Consider the following 21,416-nt stretch of genomic DNA (forward strand, 5'->3'; position numbering starts at 1 on the left):
CCCAGGTGCCTTGGATCTTTGGAAATGCTGCAACAGCCCAGGGCCCACAGCAGCCTTGGGTGTGTCAGGACTAACCCGGAGCCGCCGTGCTGGGCTGGGTTTTACCAAGCTCGGATTAAAGACCCGAGGCTCCCGCGAGTGCCGCGGTGAAGTTCAACGCAAAGCAATGTCCTGTCGTGGTGCCAGAACACGCTGCTCGTCCAAGGTGCTGCCGACAGTCCAGGGTGAAGACAATTCCCAGCATTTCAGAGCTGGCCTTGGCTGAGAATAGCAAGCATAACTTAAAAAAGCACTATCATAATTGCACGTTCACTGGGAAGGGGAAAAACAATCAAATGAAAAAGGACAAAACCAGCAGGGAAAGAAAATTTATTTCCAAGCATCTACGAGAGTGCTACAAACAATAGAGACTAAAACTCAAAGCATTTGAAACTATTAAAAAATGTAGTTGACAATGTCCTTCTTAAAAATTAAACATAAAAACGTAGAAAATGCAGTTATTAATTCTAAAACTTGCTCAAAAGTGAAATAAATCCAGATAGCATCAATGAGGATGGAGTCCTACAAATTACCTTTTTTTTTACTTTATTTCAATTTGTTAATTTTCAAAGTGATACTCATTTACTTTCTCTTTTTTTAATGTTTATTTAAATTTATAATGGAGAAATGTGCAAATCTAGCAAAATATTCTTTGGATTATAAACAGAGAAAAATCAGCAACCAAAGAAATTTGAACCAAGTTAATAAAATGCTATAGAATTATATAGAATACATACAGCTATAATAAAGTGAAATATTACAATAAACATTGTAGAGCAAATCTGCTAATTTAGCAAACTCTGCCTTTTAAAACATAGGGATATAATGGGTCAAGTGAATATGTTAGGGATGTAGAGCTGAAACATCAGTCATCATTTTGAGGAGTTAAATTTTAATCTAACTACATATATGGGGGGTCTTCAGAAAAGCAACACACCAACAAATCAGATTTCCTCTCAGATCAAGCAGTTTAGTACCTGACTGCAAATGAAGGACAGGGTCTGTAAAACAAATGTAGAAAAATGTAGGTAATTTTTATTTATTGCCTCTTCCCATATTGCAGCTGCTGATCTCTGACCCTAAACAGCCAACTATATTAAATTCAGCAGAGGTACAGCTGTACACAGATGCAGAAGATGTTGATGTGCAGAACATACCCCAATCCCATGCTTCCTCTGAACTAATACTTAAAAGAAAAAAAAAAAGTTATAGATCCCTTTTTTGATTAAAACATGCATTACAAAGAACAATTCTGAAAGCATTCTGTATTTCTGTCATCACAAATTAAAATGTTTCCCTATCTGCAGATGATGCTATTCTACTGGAAATTAGAAGAAAAAGAAAACCAAACAAACCACGCCCCCCCCCCCCCCAAAAAAAAAATAAAAAAAGCAAAGAAAAAAAAGCCAAAGGAAAAATAGGAATTAAGTGCTGGAATCTTAATTACTACTCAGGTAAGGTAATTCAGGTGGAAGAGTCCTTAGGGAAGTCACAGCTAAACTGGGTCAGATTTCAGTCTCTAGAACCTGCAGAAGCTCAGCACAGATACGGAAACTCACAAGGCTGGAGTAAAGTGTAAGCACAGAGAACTCCCGTCCACCCAAAAAGTCACTCCTGAAGCCTCGGGAATCTCTAAGATATAAGATAAATGCTAGTACATGGGAAATATTGAAAAATATTACACTTAATTTAATCCAGAAAACACAGTAGGACTATATGATGATTCTTACTGTGTTCTGGGAGCAGCCACAAGCTGTAGATAGAGAGGGTACAAAATGTTCACCAGACGTTACATTTGTTTTAATCTAAAAAACATTTGTAAAATGTACTTGATTTTTAAATAATCACTTAACAAGGCAACAAACCAACTACAAACACATAATAAATAAGGCTATTAAAAGGTCACAATTGTAGTAAATTAGTCAGAACTATAAATGGGACATTAGAAACACTATGTTTTTCCTTATATGCTTAATAACCAGAACAAGAATTAAAAAAGAATCAGTTTATTTCAAAGTTTGCTTCTTATATTGAAGCACATATTAAAGCAACAGTACAATGTTCATAAAATATAAGTGTGATGCTGTAACATTTCTTACATGTCAGAATACTGATATTTGTATGTATACTAAAATAAGAATTTTAAAATTGTACAAATAGATACATTAAAAATGACATAGAAATAGGGTGCCTCCCACCGAACAAGACAGAGTTTTTATATCTGGCACGTATTAGTTTAAGATGAAAGAATAAGCAAAAAGATTTACAAGAATCAGCAGTAACAAGTTTGATGCTCAAGAGACATAATAATTGTACATTGTACTGTACATACATCATATGGGTTTAAGCTGGCTGAATATTATATATTTCAAGTTTAAAAATGCACTACCATATAGAGTGTCCATAGTTTAAGGCGAAATTACAGCTCAGAACTGTTATCTTTTCTAATTTGTGGAAGCTTCTTTGAAATAAAAGATTTAGATGTTCATAACACGTAAAAGATTTCCCTTATTTGTAGGTTTGCTTTTAGCATTTTCCTTCATTTAAATATTTCGCATATCTTAAGTGGGTTTTTTCCTTCAGTGAAGCTGGCAGCCAGCTTCCAGATTTGCCTTTTGTAGGAAAAGGTACTTCACAGTATTTACCACTTTCATGTCCTTTTTTATCAAAGGAATCCTCTCTGTCAAACTTAAATGTTTAAACGAGATTTTTCTTGATTTTTAAAAAAATACCTGCTTACATTTCCTCTGGATTCTTCAGAACTTCGGACACAGTTCTTAAGGCCAAATCTTAAACTTTATTGTTAAGAATCATCATCAAAAGTGTCTTTGGAGCCATACAAGTCTGCAAGTTTCTTAAATCGAGGTCCCCAGTTTTGTAGATAGTCGTAGTCCAAGTCAGAATCTGTTGTTGCTGACTCCAAGGAGCTGAGGGACCCAGCCACAGAGCCCCTGCCCTCGTAGCCATAGATCTGGATGGAGTCATAGGGAGGGGCAGTGGGGTCGTTGTCAGCCTCCTGTATCCTGCTGTTGATGAAATCATCCACGTCCACGCTGTTGGGCGCGGGCCGCAGCCCCGGCCTGGGCAGGTACTGGTACTCGGGCTTGATGTCCTTGCGCGGGATGAAGCCGTTGATGCCGTCGGGGTTCTGCAGCGTGGCGATGTCAAACGCCTCCGTGTCCTCCTCGCCCCCGCCCTCGTCATCGTACGTGATGATGTTCTCCCGCACGTCTTCCTCCTCAAACACGATCAGGGGCTCTTTCTTCTGCCTCTTCAGGGTTACAAACAGCACCACGATGACTGGGAAAACAAAACATGGGTTAGACTGCACTGTCAAACAGCAACGCCTTTGTAAGTAATTATTGCATCCCCGAGCCCTTGGCTTTTCTGCTGGATTGTTGCAAACTTCTGCATTTTTAGTGCTCCTTGCTAGGTAAAAGCAGAGATGTTTGTACACAGAACTAAACATACTGATCTGAGGCTTTCTGTCTGAGCTGCATGCCAGTGCTCTTACTAATTGCTCATTACTGCAACACTAATTCAAGGGAAGTGTTTGTGGGGCCTCAAGTGCTGCAGAATACTGTGACACTGCCTTTGAGTAGCCCAAGCACATAAATATCTGCAACAAAACAAAGATGAATCTTTATCCTCTCCTGTATGCCCAAAGCTTAACTATAGTTCCAGTGTGTCATTTCCATTAAAATGGAATTTTTTTAAGCAACACCTTCAAAGACATGTTTGTTATGCATTCTCACTTCAAATTTCTATAAAATAAAATACATGAAAAAAAAAAAAAGAAACACTACAAAATATTGCAGGGAAATTAGAAAATATTGTGTAATTTTTTTCCAAATAATCAGGAAACATTTTGCAGCACTTTCTTAAAAGCAGGTCTTCCAAGCCACTCATCTGGTTTCAACACAAGATGGGCTTGAGGGAAATAGCTGTAAGGGGCCATTAATCCTGGATGACCTCAATAAGGAACTTGTCATTCAGGGAAGATCACAAAACTTGGAACTCTATGTCATGACCTCCTTTAAGCAGTGTCCCTGATTAGCTGGCATTAGGCCACGGCAGGACACTCTCTGAGCACATCTACACAAATTCATTGGTGTTTGCTATTGAAGATATCACAGAAGCCCAGAATGCTTTAGGATGGAAGAGACCATAAAGCCCACCCAGTGCCACCCTCTGCCATGGCAGGGACACCTTCCACTGTCCCAGGCTGCTCCAAGCCCCAGTGTCCAACCTGGCCTTGGGCACTGCCAGGGAACAATTCCTAATTCCCAATATCCCTATCTATCCCTGCCCTCTGGCAGTGGGAGCCATTCCCTGGCTCCTGTTCCTCCAGCCCATGGCAATTGTCTCTCTCCATCTTTTCTGCAGCTCCTTCAGGCCCTGCAAGGCCACCCTGAGCTCACCCCAAAGCCTTTCACAGCCAGGCAGATCAGCACTCCCTATAAAAATAAAAGCTAAAAAATTCAGATTCATTTCTCCATCCTAGAGCAGAGGGCAGGATTACTTTTTTAACACAAGCCCAGAGAAGCAGCATGGACGGAGCATTTTTCACCTAGGAGAATGACGATGCAGGCCAGGATGGCGATGAGGGCGCCGGTGCTGAGCCCCGCGTTGAGCACGTAGGCCTCGGCGTTGCAGGACAGCAGGGAGCCGCTGCCGTCGCAGCCGCACACGCGGATGCTCAGCGTGTTGGTGCTGCTCAGCGGGGGCACGCCGCCGTCGCTGATGACGATGGGGAGGAGGTACAAATCCTGCTTCTGCCGACTGAACCCTTCCCGTCTGACCAGCACACTCGCTGTGTTATCTGGTTGAAGAAGAGAGAGGATCATTGTTAATTCTTCCATAGTCGTCCTCTGAGCCAATATTGAAAAGGAAATTATCTCGCTGCAAAGGCTCTCAATTTTCTGGGGCTTTAGCGTCATTTCTACAATAAACCAGTAGAAAGTGCTGCCTTTGTAATGACCTAAGAGCAATTACAGATTGTATTTAATTCATATAGCACCACACTCAGCTTTAATTCTTTAATTAACACAAGCAACACAGATAATCTCTGTCTGATAGCACCTATTAGTATCTGTAACTTTCTGAGAAATTCACAATATTTTTTCAACTATCCAAATGGCTGGACCTTCTTTTTGCTGTCTTATCTGGTTTTACTGTCTCTCCAGAATTAAAGCTTTCAATGGAGGGGTAAAACCAGTATCTTCCTTATGTGTTCTTGGAGTCACATCCAAAAGCGTGCTAGATGCTGTCCCCAAATGGGTTCTGATAACGAGACTCCCACCATAACGAAAGCCAGTATTTGCTGTGTATGAGCAAATTTGAGCCTTGTTTTTTCAGCAAGAAATGCTGAAGGTAACAGCGTTTTATCAGAATCTGGTTTTCATCCAAACTTCCAAAGCCGTAATTCAGGGAGCTTGATCATACATGCACAGTATGTCTGGTCACATTTTGAATCGTGGATGTGAGGAAGAGTTAAATCACAGACTCAAAAATGCTCTGAGTTGGAAGGGACCCACAGGGATCCATGAGTTCAACTCCTGGCAGTATTTCTGTAACTCTATTCCCATTGCCCTCACGAGAGGTGACCTGCCATGGTGCAGGACATTTTGGATGGTCCTGCATACTTCCTCTGGCTAGAGCCTTGGAAAGGGGACAGTGTGAGATGACACTCTGGGCTGAGGCAGCCCGTGCTTCCTGCTCTCAGTGGAACACCAACAGGGCTCCCTTGTTGTGCCCCTCCTCTGTCTCTCAGCTCAGCCTAAACCAAAGTTTATAACAGTTGTAAACATCCCAAAGTAAATAAAGGGAAGCAATCACATCCATGGTTTTCAGACCTTCAAAAGCCAGTTTATACTGAAGATTTATCCATGTTCTTTATTTTTCACTGTATAACAGAAAGGGAGGGGAAAAAGAGCAGTTCTTTTATCTTCTGAGGGAGGGCTGTTCACCTCCAAAGGTACCTACTTTACTGCTGCCTCAGGCTTCTGCAGATTAATCGTTTTCGTGTTGAAGAGTCAGCATAAATCCCAGAATTTAATAATGCAAACCATAAAACCTCTCCTAATGATCTAATCACTGTGATTTCCATGAAAATCTGTGAATAAATTATACCTGAAGAGAAGTGTTCTTGCCTTGCATTAACCACCCTTGCAGGCAGTGCCCCTGATGTAGGACAAGGTCTGAAACTGCCCCCAAATTTGGTCAGTCTATGGGATGAGAAGGATTGCACTGCTTGACTCTCCCAGGAACTTCACCAGAAAGGATGAATATTTAAGGTAGGAACTGTTTGTTACACAGCAAATGAATCCATCCCCCATATCTGCCCCCTGTCCTGCCGCACCCCTGGTGCCCTGAATGGCCACCTGGGCTTGACACAACTGTTGCTTTTTGGTGTTGAGTCTCACAAAAACAACAACTGGGTAGAAAGGAGCTTGTCAGCTTGTTAACTTCTCCTTTGCACAATGTCACATTTGCTAAGGACAGAGACGCTGATAAAGATCTGATTGTTTATTACTTGTGGCTGTTGGAGGTGTCTTTTGTCTCCCTCAGAGTCCTCCTAATCTCCTGAATGTTTACATGCACCATCTAAACTTTGAGGCACAATTTTTTACGGGACCTTGGTGATATCAATGTCTGCATAACAAAAGCCTTATTTTAGGACTTTAATGGGCTCGTAACAATTTGGTACAAATAGGAATGCAACATCTAATATCTATTAACTTATCAGCTAACTTGAACTAATAACAGGGGAGCTGAGCTACAGCTGCCCCGAGGCTGCCAAGGCAATGTGTAAGGAATGACAATACCATATATTAGTATATATAGTCTTTGGCTATGCATTTTTTATCGTATATTTTATTTTTCTTATCTTTTGTTGGCTGAAATAGTATTCCTATTTTAAAATAAGAAAAGGATGGCAAATTATTTAGCTGTTATGCAGACTGGCCTGGTCCACTGCAGTCACTTACACTAAACAAAACAGATTTTGATCCAATGGCTGATTTATCTGTTTTAATGGGAAGCAATTTTTGGTTTAACATAAATTTTTAAAAAGAAAAATCCAATCAACATGCCTGACTAAAGTTTAAAAAGGACTACAATACATCAAGCCCAAAAGGTCATTTTTTAAACTTTTACTGTTTATGTTCACTTCTCACATTTAGAAGAAACATAATATCCATTATAGGAAAAAAAAAACCCTTTCTTACCTAGATAAAAGATAACATATAATCCTAGCTAATATTCTCATCCTTGCTTTTTTATTATTTTCAAGGCCCAGGAGTAGAACTATAATCCTGGTAAAATGGCATTTTTTAAGCCAACAGAAGTTAAATGTCAATACCAGCTTAAAACTATTACTTAAAACATATGGGAGCTACTTGACTGTCAGTCCTAATTAACACAATGGGGGTTAACACAGGAAGGAAAAGAACAGTCATCTCAAGGCCATTCCCAAAATATATCACATTTTTCCAGCTATTATTGCCTTGGCTGTCCAATATCCAGAGATGCTGCAAGTGAAGATTCCCTGTGCTCTCCATGAAATCTTCACAATTAGAAGCTAAAATTGCATTATTTTTTGGTGATACTTACACTGATCTCCCTGACCTTTGATTTTTGTCTTTTTCTCTGGTGATCTTATTGATGATTTCCAATTTTTCCTGTGTGCATAGGCAAATGTAGCTTAGTTTTTGGGGCTTGTTAACACATAGATTGTGTAAGGAGGATCCTAGATTACAGGAGCTGACTGCAGTGTGAACTTTATCACCTATATCAAGTGTGAGTGCTGATTCAGCCAGAAAATGAAACAATTTCAGGGCTCAAGCTGTCTAAAATCCTTACCTTACCAGGAGTGGCAATCACTGTGGATAATCCATGACAAAATCCTGTGACTTGATTGTGTGTTTCAAACTTTTCTTGTTGAAAAAGTGTGAAGCACATGTTTGAATTTAAAAAGCGGACTCTAGTCACTGATTTTCGGGGGCTCACAAGTTTAATTTCAGGCTCTGTAAAGCTCTAACTTGTGAATTTGGGACTGCAGCCATTCCAGTAATGCCGTGCTGAGGGAGCCCAAGGAAAGGGCATCTCAGCACAGGACCCAGCAGGGTCAAAAGCAGGAAATCCATTCACTCAAAATCTGCCTCTCTGCTGTGAAGTGCCACGAGCCTCTGCTGCTGTTTTGAAGGCCTGAATTCAGTGGGAGCGGAACTGAGCAGAGCCTGGGCAGACAGTGCTGTTTGTTTATGAGCTATAATATAAGGAAACAGTGCAAAAGTAATTCTGTGTTTTATCCCAGCGTGGGCCAAGCCATTATCTCATGTTTTCTATGGGAGATGGGCTCAGCTGAAGAGTTGGTAACACAGTGGGCTATTAATAGCATGTAGAACGTGATTATGCTTTTTTGGATTACTGCAATATGTGATTACTTTCAGGAGCTGGTAAAAAGAAACTCTATTAAATGATAATTATGAGACTGTATGCACTTTAAAGTTCTGTAATAGGCCCAAACACTGGAGTTTTCATTAACTGTTCTCCACAGTTAATAAAGCCATTTTTCTCTGAAAGTAGCAATTCCCTCTGAAAGCTGTGGCATGGCTTATAGAATACTCTGACTTACAACTGAAAAAAGCAACTTTGAATGACCATGGACATTATTTGACTTGCAAATGGTAACACATTCTCCCTAAGAAGTTTTTTCATATGGGAGTACACAGAATTTTAACTTTTTTACTTTGTTCTAGTATAACTTACTATAAAAAACTCACAAGAATATGTAAATAATAACATAATTGCACTGAGGATTGAAAATGAGGGAAGGAAAGGATGGAAATGAATGAATTTCCTCAGACTATTCATTTCCTAAAAAGAAAATTATATGGGAAGATTCAATCCCTTAATACTATCTTCTTGAAATAACCTTTTGCATTATTGTCAGGTAGAAGCCTTACATTAAACTGACATCATAATTTCAACTACAACACATTCTATCTGAGTTAATTTTGTCAGAAACAAATTTTGCTGCATATGGAAATGAAGGATGAGTGGGATTGGCTGGACTCAGAAACCATAATACCATTCAGAGTATCTCCACTCTGAGCTGTGCTTCCTCTGCTAGATTGTAAAATCTAATCTAATTTCAGTTTGATGTGGTGACCATAAAATGTATTTTATAGCAAGACTTGGCCTCCGGGCCTCAAGCAAAGAATACATGCTTATTTACTCCTTTCTAAAAATACACCCATGAATTTTTCAAAACTTGTGTTTTACTACTTTAAAGAGAATAAATATATGCCCTGCACTGGCTCCTTTATGAATTGCTTAAGTATGTACAAGTGTCAAGCACCAGGCAACAGTGTTACTTTGATCAGTCAGGAATAACAGAGATTCTGTTTGGGAACTCTGATGATAATTACACTCCCTTCAGATGAGGAGAGAGATATAAAGTGTGCCTCAACAGAGCAGTTTTTACTGAAATCATGTATCTGGATTGTGTTGCCTTTTGCATTTCTGGCACTCTTGGATTCATTATTTAAGCCAGTTCAACCAAGTTTTACTTTTCAGAAAACAGTCAAGTTTCCTTCAAACATTGAAGCTTGCTAATCAAAACAAATTCTTTAGAAGCTGAACAGGTTTGGCCCTGTGAAGGGAAATAAAAAATGAGCATTTGAAAATGAAAAAAAAAGAATCAGAATATAGTTAAATAAAATGGCCAAACCTGTCCTTTTTTTTTTTTTTTCAGTTTGCCCACTTCCTCTGGCTCCCTCAGCCTCTGGCAAGTTCAGGTTACTGATGTTATTATATTGTGATCGATTGAATTTTGACACTCACCCAGGCCTGACGATTTTTGCTTACAAATTTCTTACATCTTGCCATCAATCTGAATGCAAAGCTCTACTTTATTTTGTGAATGTGAAAACTGACAAAGGGATCAGGATATGCAGATCCTGAGACAGCCAGTGTAGGTATGTTCCACTGCACAAATCCCTGATTAATTTCCTGCACTGGGCAGTGATTTGATTCCATTGGGAATCTAGCCCACGTCTCGTGATCCATAATTTACAAAAGCTGGCAGGCACAGTGGTGAACAAATACAAGCAGCCTAATAATTTATGCTGTCTCAGCTAATTTTAGGTTTGTCTAATTCAAGGAGATCTGCCAATTCCATTTACTGAGTGTTTGGCAGTGTTTTTATCCTCTTCCTGGGAGATAAAATGGCAGTGGATTCTTCCTGTTGGGTATTATGATGTAATTTATAATATGTATTCAAGAAAATTAAAGTGAGTTAACAAACATCCCATTTTCCCAATAACATCCTTGTATTTCAGCTGTATGCTTTTGCTTTCCTCCCCTAAATCTTGGAGAAAGACACTCTGCCAAAGTTAATGACAATGCTGTTACATGACATGACATTGGCCATTAGTTCTACTTTGTCATTTCTTTGGATTCTGGTAGAGTGGGAATCTTCACACAAACCTCTGTTGTCTCTGAGTGTAAAATTTGGATTATGAATAATTTCAGGTGGTAAACTGAAGATAAATCTTGGTCCATTGGCCGAGTCATCCTTATCATCAGCACTAATTGTAATAAATTGCTGTAAAAGAAAAGCACTCCGTAAACAAACAGCTCCTTCTCTGGGTACATCACATACAGACAGCATTCTGAGACAGCCCTTGAGTAAGAATTGTAAAATAGCAGAATCCCCCTCAAATTCAAATATAAGCAATTAGAAACACAGAGCTGACTCCAAACTACAACAGGCAATCTTTAATTACTATTGCATTAACCACCCCAGAACTACAGCTGTAAAAGCACACATCTTCAACATTCTTATACACAAATATGTGTTAATAGTAACACAACAGATTAAATAAAACTCTGCAGAAAACTCAGCAGCTGAGAAAGTCTCTTTTAAGCTTCTACACTGACTGCAGAGGCACAGATCATGTGCAGAACTGAATTTCTCTATGATCCTAACCCCTCTTGTCACAGACTGCCAGGAACAAATTGTTGGCTAGACTCTACAGGCACTGCACTGCGATTCTTCCCATAAGACACTGACCATTTCTGTAATATCCAAACCAGTCTCACAACTGGGAAAGCTGCCCCCAGCTCCACTGGCCCTGTGCTGGTGGGAACTCCCAGCCAACACCAATCCCACTCCATACACAAAGCACTGGATAACTGCTGATAGCAGTTCAGAAATAAAGTGCCTTTCTGGGTGCTCAAGGCTTTCTGGTCAAAACCTCAAAACAAATGTTCATTTATTCCCTCTCATTGGAGCTGACAGGACAAAGCTGGGCTAATGCCTGAGGGAGGAGCTGTGTGTGCAGGGAGGTGGGGGGAACAAAGAAGGTGGTGGGAACAGGGAAGGTGTTGGGCACAGGAAGGTGGTAGGAATGGGAAGATAGCTGGAACAGGAAGATGGTAGGCACAAAGCAGTGGGCAGAGGAAGGTGGTGGGCACAGGGAAGGTGGGGCAGGGGAGGGTGGTGGGCAGAGGAAGGTGCTGGGCACAGGAGGTGCTGGGCAGGCCATACCTGGTTGCTTCGGGCATTCTCACACACGAAGGCTTCATAGGCAGCTGCAAACTTGGGAGCGTTGTCATTGACGTCAACGACCTTGATTGCAACGGGAACTTTGGCTTCCTGGTGCTGTTTATCTGAGGGAGAGGCAACACTGAGATGAGAGAGAAACAGGAAAACCCCTCAAAACAAACAAATTCCCAGCTGCATCCAAGGAAAGATGAAATATGCTGATGTAATTCTGCTGAGATTTCTTGCAGTTTATCAAACTGAGACAATTGGAGGATTACAGATTCGTACCACTGATTCTCAAACACCTCAGTGAAATACTCACGGACTTCAACTGCAAAGACAGAGATATTATGCCAAGCCATTTCTTCCCTATCCAAAGTCTTTATTGTCTTGATATTGCCATCTTCTGCATTAATAACAAAATATCTTTCAAGGTCGGTGTGTCGATCAATTGAATATCTAAAGAAGATTGAAAGCCAGTAATTAGAGAAAAGAAGGACTTAGGAGTTTCATGCATCCAGATTTGTTCTATATAATTATAATTTCTAAATAATTGTAAGTAGTACACCTATTGTTGTCCTCAACATCATTGTCAAAAGGACAATATGTGTTCTTTTAAAAGGAGAATGACCTGGTTGGTTTCTACATTTAGAAAAACAGTACATCAAAATGTTTGTAATAAGTGAAAATGCTGGCCTTTGAAGTCTCTATATCAAAGCTCTGATATATTCTTTATTTTCCTCTCTTATAAAATATGATAAAAATATCTACTGAGATATTTTTTCTCTTCTGTTTCATATTAAACTTGATGATTTTTTAAGTCTTCCAATCTTTGGTTTACTTGGAATAATAATTGATCCTACCAGTTTATCAGAAATTATCCACTCTCTGCACATTTGTACAGCTTTACACAACTCTGACTTTCATAACTTCACATTAAAATTCTTTGAAATTTTAAGTATACCCACAAAAGAGGTCTTCATAATTTAAGTTACACTGAGAACATGACAAATAAAATTAAATTAATAGAAAGCTATTATAATATAAGAATTCTTTACTATGAGGGTAGGCAGGCCCCGGCACAGGGTGCCCAGAGCAGCTGTGGCTGCCCCTGGCAGTGCCCAAGGCCAGGTTGGACACTGGGGCTGGGAGCAGCCTGGGACAGTGGAAGGTGTCCCTGCCATGGCAGGGGGTGGAAATGGATGAACCTTAAGGTCCTTCCAGCGCAAACCATTCCATGAGTCTGTGATTCCAAGATGATCCAACATAACTGCAGTAAGTAGGGGTCTGTGTGGGCTTGTCTTTAATAATTAACACCTAACAATTACCCAGCCCAATCCCTAATCTACATCTTAGACTTTGATATGATGAGAAAAATCCATGCTGTGATAACAGCACAAGATATTTGTGGAAAATTTAATTTAGAATAGAGTCTACCAAAGATGCCCTTAAGTATATTTGAATTAGTTATAGTATGATACAGCCTTTGAGAAACTGGCAGCTTGTGGAACAGGCACATAAACAATGCTGGATGGTTAAACTTTCAATATTCTGGATGTCTGTAGATCTGTCACACTGTCTTCAGAACTCGCCTAACAATTCCATAGCTAATGCTCAGAAGGAAAGAGGAAATCCAGCAAACCTTATAGCACTGTTGGCAGCATCCGGATCTTTGGCATGTACTTTTCCAACCACAGTACCAGATGCTGCATTCTCCTGTACTTCAAAAATGTAACTTGGCTTCAAAAACACTGGTGGCTCATCAGCATCTTCCACTGCTATTTTCACTGTCACCGTGTCCTTGAAGGGCCCATTGCTGATGAACTTGGGGTCAATGTGGACATTGGCTGCCTCCACCTTCAGGCTGTAGGACTTTTTGGTTTCATAATCTAAGGTCTGTGAGAAACAAGAGGACAGTGCGTTCCAGAGTCAGGGAAACCAGGCTGTAAGAGCAGCAGGCAGTGCCCTAGTGTTCAATGACATCAAACAAAGGTGAGCGTCTGTCAACGAGCTTGGACTGAAATGTGTGTATTTAAAAACATAAAGACTCAAATGGAAGGAGCTACATTCTATGTATGGAGCAGCATAGAAAGGCACTCAAAATATCACCACAGAGTCTTGGTCTTGCTCTTTGCTTGCGGTATCACTCAGGAAATCATCTATACTGGAAATGTGAATTTTGTCTCCATCCAGCCTTCTAGGCAGCACAAAAGTGCAAGGGATGGGAAAGGGGCTCCCACAAGAGGCCTGGCTTTATCCAGGTTGGCAGGCAATCCATGTGGATGTGGTTTCAGGTGCTCCTGGGTGCACCATGAGATAGCATACTGATGAGTTAAATTATTTAGGTAGTGGAGAAAATACAAAGATGGTTTGGAGTGCTTTCATTCCTGTAGTTCTTTCCAGCACAGAACTCATAACACTTTCCAAAGGGGAGGTAGAATAATGCCCCATAGTCCTTTCGGGAGCCTGATCAAAGCCACAGCACCTCTGTACCTGCATTGGCATGAAGCGGCTGCGGGGTTGCACCTCAAAATGATCACACAGGTGCCAATCACAATTCACAAAGTATGTTAACACCAGTAGAGTGGAGTGATAGCTTACGCACATTTCAAAACACACAAAAAATCCACTCCCACCTCTAGAACAGAGACAGAAATCAAACCAGGGCAGTTTTGAGCAGAGGAGACCTCTGGGTCCCTTCCTGATGGTCTGCCCTAAAGGGCAGGGCAGGGTTGACCAGAAGTTGACCAGGCCTTCTCCTTTGATTTCTGATTATCTTCAAGAGAGATAAATAGCTCAAAGATACAAAGGGCAAAATGATGATGCTTCCATAATAGTAAAATTTATGTTCTGTAATTTGCAATTTAAAATTAATTTGATAATGCTTTCAAAGCTCCCGCTGACGGGCTGTGTGTGAAATCCCCTCTGCTGCTTTTCCCATAGCCTGTGACTCCTTCAGAACACTATTGTGGACAATGCACAGCTGAAGAATTCAAACTATAGGGTATGAGGCTTTTCAGACTGAACATAAAGCAACAGTGAATGTCTGCTACTTATCAGCACTAGGCAAAACTTCATTAACAATGAAGCTGATGGCATCGTATTTTACCGTGACTTTTTATTATGAATTCATTTAGTTTGTGCAATTAATCCACTGTACAGTATTTATGTAACTCTTCTTGGTTATTTTCTTCCATTCCAATTCAGCTAATGGGGAAATGGAATATTAAGAGTTAATCACACCTTGAAAAATTAATTAAGTGAAATTTGCATTTAGTAATATTTTAGCTTAGGTGGTAATCCATTATTACCAAATATTCTGTCAGCAAAAAACATTACATAGCAATAGGCATCACTCACCTTCTTAAGCTTCACAACCCCTTCCTGAGTCTCATAATCTGTGGTGATTTCAAACATATCCATGCCATCTCCATCGATGATGCTGTAAGCCACCAAGCCATTCTCCCCAATGTCAGGATCTTTGGCCTTCACTCTCCCCACTTCCTCTCCTGGGACAGCTGCTTCCGACACCGACATCTGGTACACACCTGGGCCAGGGAGAACAGGGAGAACAGGCGTGTGCCCCGAGTGAGCAGGTGCTCCCCACTTGCGTGTTTACTCTTTGAACTTGGGAGTTCCAATAAACACAACACAGCGATTTTTGGCATTGTCACCCCTGTGAAGGAATGTTGTGTTGTGTTGTGTTGTGCTGTGTTGTGTTGTGTTGTGTTGTGCTGTGTTGTGTTCTGTTCTGTTCTGTTCTGTTCTGAAGAGCTTTGAGCAGCAAGTCAGCTGTGAAACCTTAACCCACATGGATAACGTGTAGAACATGACCTCCTCCCTGTTATCCCTCTGCTCAGGGAGGGGCTTAAAAGGACAACCAGGCACCCAGAATGCAGCAATTGTTGTGGCATCAAGGTTACCATGGATAGCAGAGATGTTATTACAAAAATGGAAGGAAAACTCTCTCACATGTCTCATGGTAAAACCTTCATCTCTGTTTCTCATTTCTGCCCATTCATTCAAGAGCCATAAATTAGATACAGTGAACTGGATAAATCCTGTCTGCTGTGCTGGCTAAAGTGTAAATCTGCTGCTTTCTATGGCTTGAATTTGGAGTGTGAATGTAGAGCAACAATGATTATTAAAATTTCACACCACAGAGAGTATGCACCAATTTGTACGTGATTTCATGCCAAAGAAAAAATGGCTTTCCCATGGCAAGCTCCAACAGGAAAACCATCCCCAAACATCCCCACAGGTGTTTCCCTGGCTATTCAGGGACACCAGAGAAGAGCAACACTGTTCCTGGGTAAATATCTCTCCAACAGTTGTCCTTTAGGCACTACTGATTCCAGAACTTTCCATCCACTTCCAGAATTCAGATAACATAACCTGATCCTAAATAGATAAATCTATGTCAGCATTTTCTGCCACATCATCAACAGTAATAAATTGGGGAGAAAAAAAAGGAGGATGATGAAATAAAATAATCTAATTTATTCCCCTTTGTAATTGCTCTTCTTTGCTTCATGGGCACCCTAGGAACATTAGGAGACTTACACCAGGCAGGGACTTGGCTCATTACCCATAAAAACAATTGCCACATGTCATTGAAATAGGTCATTAACTCCAGTCACAAAGAACCCAAAATATAAGCATATAACTCATTAACAGCTTGAGCAATGAACATTAAAAAAAAAAAAAAACCAAAACAAACAACAGAAAAAAGGAAAATAAGAATGAAAATATCAGTCATTTGGCTGTTTATACAGACAGCTAAACCCTGGTTCTGAGTTACGAAAACATTCCCAAATCAGATTTAACCTGGGGATGAATGATTAAGTAGAGGAACTGCTTTTGGGCGTTTCTGATAATTTAGCATGTTCTTGCAAAACACTCAGTGAAGGGGCTTGAATTCATATAAAAAAATCCATAATTTGATGGAGTTAACAAAATTTTGTATCCTGGTGTCCCAGGTTATGATGTGGAGGGAAAAGGCTTGTTTGTAAGGTACATAAAACCTGATTTTTTATTATTTAATCCTTTTCTTTTGAAGGGTAAATAATGCTGACACAGATTTTTGCATTCAGCTCTTGCATGAGAAGTCAGGGAGCTGCAGCACTGGAAGAAGAGCTTTTAGAGCTGTTAGAGGGATGGCCATGGCCAGGACACATCAGGGTCAGAAGTGCTGCTCAGAGGAGAAACACGGTGGGCTGAGACAGCTTTGAGTGAGTCTGCACTGCACTCAAAAAACCCCAAAGCCACGCAGAGATGAGCTGCAGAACAGATGTGTGGGCCCATTAATGTACTTCTACCCAGCTGTGAAGGCTGAGTCTGGTAATGTCAGCCCTGATTAATTTTATATGTGAAAAATAAATTGCTCAGGTATAAAAAAATTCCTGTATTCGACCTCCATTAATACACTTCAACAATTTAAAAATGTAATTGTGCAAAATTTAGTTTGTTTTGTCATGGTAACTATGAGTCTTGAAGAATATATACATAGGTCTCTCTGCTCATGCAAGTTACACAGCATGGCCCGGTAGCTTCAAAAATGAAGTGTAGGGTCAGAATCTTTGCAATTCAATGCTGGCCCTAAAAATGTCTCACTTTGCAACACAAAGCAAATATTCCAGACACTAAAGTTCCATATTTTACCAGCCAACTCAACTTCTTTATTCACATGTGGTGCAATAATCCATCAGTTATTGCCCCTTCAAGCCTTGGGTGTGTCTGATACTTCACAAACATGGGTCCTGGTAGGAGATGGGAGAAGGATTGTGTTGGTACTCACTCTGTGGGAACTTTGGTGGGTTGTCATTGACATCTGTAAGCGTAATTGTCACTTTGGTTGTCCCTGAGAGGCCTCCCATGTGTCCTCCCATGTCCTTGGCCTGTATCACCACGTGGTACTCCTCCTTGGCTTCTCTGTCCATGTTGGGAAGGGCAGTTCGGATGATTCCTGCAGGCACAAAGGAAAGTGGTAAACACAGATTTAATGAAAACCTGGCTGCTGCATTTGGAGTGCATTAAACACAGCAATATTTTCAGTGATGGTGGAGGTTCTGCTTTCCCTGAGCATTGCTGTGAGGAAAGCAGCCCTAATATTCCACACAGAGGACAGGCCTGCAGAATTACAGCTGAGCACAGAAACAGCCTTTCCAGAACACCCAGAAACAGCATCAGATTTCTGGTGCAGGGGCTCCAGCAAATGCAGGAGAGCAGCCTGCAGCAGAGCAGGAAGATGTGCTCAGACCAGCAGCAGCTGTGCCCAGCCAGTACATTCAGTTCGCTTTGATGCACTCTGGTCATGAGGTGCCACTCAAAGAAACTGTTTAACAATACCTGTTTGAGCCTCCACTGAGAAGTAGGGCTGACCTTCAAGGATACTGTAAACCAATTTGGCACTGTTCCCATAGGTAGGGTCATCAGCATCTGAAGCTGTTACCTGAATAACTGATGTACCTAAAAATGGAGAGCAAACACAGGAGGGAGAGTCAGAGCACGTCTGGAAGGACCATGCAGAGATGCTTTCAGTCACACAGCAGAGCTATTCCTAAAATGTTTTATTTCCATGTTTGGTAAATGAAAATCGAAATTACTTTACAATTTCTACATGACAAAATATACTTGTATGATCCAAGAAGATCTGTCACCAGCTGTGATGTGGATTAATGTTCTAACCAGTGAAGATATAAAAGTCAGCAGTCACCCTGCACCGTTATGGTTTTTCCCCTCAGTAGTTTAAGCCTTATATTGCTTTTGTCGTTAGACAGCCAAACAATAGAGTTTTCCTTTACATTTTTCTCAGTAAGTTTCAGACAAATCATTCCTGTAGAAATCTCTGAGACAGACACAAGCTCAAACAGGAGATGAAAATGGAATAGTTGGTGAGGCAGTAACTTCCCAGCTTTATTACACAGCTCTGCCAAAGGAATGATCTTTGTGTTTACCCCAGAGGATTCACACTCCATAAATTCCAGGGGACTCTTCTGCTCCTTCCTAGGAGGAAAAATAGTTCTATTCTAGGACTGTCTCCCAGTTAGGAGCTGTGCAGGGTTTGTTTTGGGCAGCAGATTAAATACATCAAGTGAATGACTGGCTGAACATGAAAGTAAATTTTACTTCCCCGAATCCTTGACAATAGGAATGAAATAAAGCCAAGATATCCTGACAGTGCAGCACCTTCCACAAGGGCAGTGCCCTTCTGAGTACTCACCTACATTTGATCTCTCGGGCACATTGGCATGGTAGTTTTCATGGAGAAACTCGGGCGGGTTGTCGTTTATGTCTTGAACTTTGACAATGAATTCAGAAGGGGGTTCCAAAGGTCTGTTTGTGTTCCTGTCCACAGCCTGAGCTGTCAGGGTGTACTGAGCTCTCTCCTCCCGATCCAGTGTCTTGGTTGCATGGATGTTCCCTGATTTGTCATCAATAACAAAAATGATTCCTGCTCCTTCACCTGAGAGAATGTATTTAATGTTTCCATCTCCAGAATCAATATCTGAATGAAGCTACAAAAGGAGAAACAGACATACCTTAACAAGGGGGCACACATTTCCTGGATGTGCTTATAAAACAAAGAATTGCTATCATTTCACAGTTTTCAAGAATTGTGGCTTCCATCAGGCAATAATCCACACTCAGGGACACTCTGTGACCACGGGTACCCTGCATCCAGGGCAGTGCCAGCCCAGACATGCCTCCTGCCAAGTGCAGGGTTCTTCTAACCCCAAAATTTCAGATTTAAGGAAGAAAATACACAAAAAGATGCTTAGAGCAGGTTCTTTATTCGCATGAAGTTGGTAGGAGGAGTAATTTTTACAAAGCTTTTGTACACTTCAGTGAACCATGTTCTACTGGGTTGCATGTAAAATGCTGTTAAATAACAAATGGGATGAGTTAAGTGATAAATGAATGAGTCCAGCTGCACCCAGGTGTGCAAGAAGGCCAAGGGCACCCTGGCTTGTAGCAAGTACAATGTGGCCAGCAGAACCAGGGCAGTGACTGTCCCGTGTACTGGGGACACTGCTGAGGCCACACTCGGGGCTGTGTCCAGTTCTGGGCCTCCCCATTCAGGAAGGACCTGGAGGGGCTGGGGGTGTCCAGGGAAGGGAACAGAGCTGGGGAAGGGTCTGGAGCCCCAGGAGGGGCTGAGGGAGCTGGGCAGGGGCTGAGCCTGGAGCAAAGGAGGCTCAGGGGGCCCTTGTGGCTCTGCACAGCTCCTGCCAGGAGGGCACAGCCGGGGGGCTCGGGCTGTGCTCCAGGGAACAGGGACAGGAGCAGAGGGAACGGCCTCAGGCTGGGCCAGGGCAGCTCAGGGTGGGCACAGCAGGAATTTCCCCATGGAAAGGGGGCTCAGGAACTGCCCAGGGGGGTTTGCAGTGCCCATCCCTGGAGTGTCCCAGGAAGGGCTGGAGGTGGCACTCAGGGCTCTGGGCTGGGGACAGGGTGGGCATCGGGCACAGCTGGGACTCCATGGGCTGGGAGGGCTTTTCCAGCCTCAGTCATTCTGGGATTCTGTGTGATTCTGTGATTGCCAACTAGTTTTTAATTACGCCCTCTCTAATATAAAAGAGACAACAAATGCTTATGAAACATTCTTAATTCCAAAACCAGTGCACATTTCAGTTTGATGAATGAGGGAAACATTGAGCCAAATTACAGATTTATTGATTTTATATTGACAGCTACAAATTGCACCATTTTAAACCAGAATATCCGGCATGGTATTTGCTGACATTGATCCTGTTTCTCCACTCCTTTTGTGCTGTGGTTAAGTCAACCATTCTGCTGCTCATTTAGAAACTAGCAAATATACTGGTTTATTTACCTGTTTATATTTTACCTGTGTTAGACAGTAGCAGAATAAAAAACAGTCCAGGATGTGTGTACATATACATGTGCACACAGATATTTACCTTCCTCTATACATGGCCCTCAATATATTTCATTTTACTGGTAATTTGAAAATGAGAGGATAAAAAGATACCTATTTTACTGAGCTGCTGGGTCAGACATTCAATTCTTAATTGCTGTTTTTAAAGACCTGAGAATGATATTCTTGAGACATATTTTTGCTCAAGTTGTTGATGTGGTTCTTGCTGAGTAACAGCCTGCATACCTTCATTCAGGGACTGCTGAGGTCAATGGAAATATATGTATTGACCTAGGTAGTATTTTGCTTAGCATCTAAACTTATCTACCAGAAAATGAAGAAGCAGCTTATACAGCACAAGAGCAACAGCAAAAAACAAACAAACGAAAAATCCCACCAAGAAAACCCCCCAAAACCACCTCAAAAATAATAAAAATGAAGAATATTAATCAATGGCTGAAAAAGGAATTGTTTCTTACCCTTCCTACCAGCACAGGATCTGGTCCCGTGTACTCCTCTATGACAAAGAACTGGTTCCACACCCAGCCTCTCTTGGAGCGGTGCAGGACTTGTCCCTCCTTGCCCTTGTCGCGGTGCCCGTGCAGCGAGGGCCGGGCGCGGCCGGGGCGCTCCGCAGCCAGCCCCTGGCTGCAGCACAGCACCCCCAGGCACAGCAGCGCGGCCTGCACACAGCGCTCCTCCTTCATTTTTGGTTAGAGTGTAGGCACAGGAGTATCCGAGATTCCACCCCTTCCACCTTGGAAGTCAGGAAGTCTGGGGCCACTGAGGAGTTTCAGACCAACCCTTGTGCACATAGGACGCCGCCACGCATTAAACACATCACCTTAATGCTCTGCAGCTTCCCAGCTCAGTTCCTGGAAGAAGGGAAAATGGAAAAAATCATCAATTCTTTGAGGATCTAGTAGGTTTTTTATTCAGCAA

The 21,416-nt window shown here is 41.6% G+C and overlaps 1 protein-coding gene across 2 annotated transcripts in view; it reads right to left on the reverse strand.

The window, feature by feature from the left end:
* Positions 1–353: 353 nt before the first annotated feature.
* Positions 354–21,416, reverse strand: part of CDH11 (cadherin 11) — an 83,934-nt gene continuing 62,871 nt past the window's right edge. For both annotated transcript variants that reach the window (XM_036390185.2, XM_036390186.2), the window contains exons 3-13: positions 20,954–21,349; positions 18,816–19,110; positions 17,942–18,061; positions 17,391–17,558; positions 14,954–15,141; positions 13,236–13,489; positions 11,916–12,052; positions 11,597–11,718; positions 10,534–10,651; positions 4,610–4,861; positions 354–3,339 (exon numbers count right to left, since the gene is read on the reverse strand). In XM_036390185.2, coding sequence (XP_036246078.1) covers positions 2,843–3,339; positions 4,610–4,861; positions 10,534–10,651; positions 11,597–11,718; positions 11,916–12,052; positions 13,236–13,489; positions 14,954–15,141; positions 17,391–17,558; positions 17,942–18,061; positions 18,816–19,110; positions 20,954–21,181 — 2,379 coding nt within the window. In that variant the 5' untranslated portion in view covers positions 21,182–21,349 and the 3' untranslated portion in view covers positions 354–2,842. The remainder of the gene's footprint in view (positions 3,340–4,609; positions 4,862–10,533; positions 10,652–11,596; positions 11,719–11,915; positions 12,053–13,235; positions 13,490–14,953; positions 15,142–17,390; positions 17,559–17,941; positions 18,062–18,815; positions 19,111–20,953; positions 21,350–21,416) is intronic.

This window comes from Molothrus ater, chromosome 12 (assembly GCF_012460135.2).
Source record: "Molothrus ater isolate BHLD 08-10-18 breed brown headed cowbird chromosome 12, BPBGC_Mater_1.1, whole genome shotgun sequence".
Lineage (NCBI taxonomy): Eukaryota > Metazoa > Chordata > Aves > Passeriformes > Icteridae > Molothrus > Molothrus ater.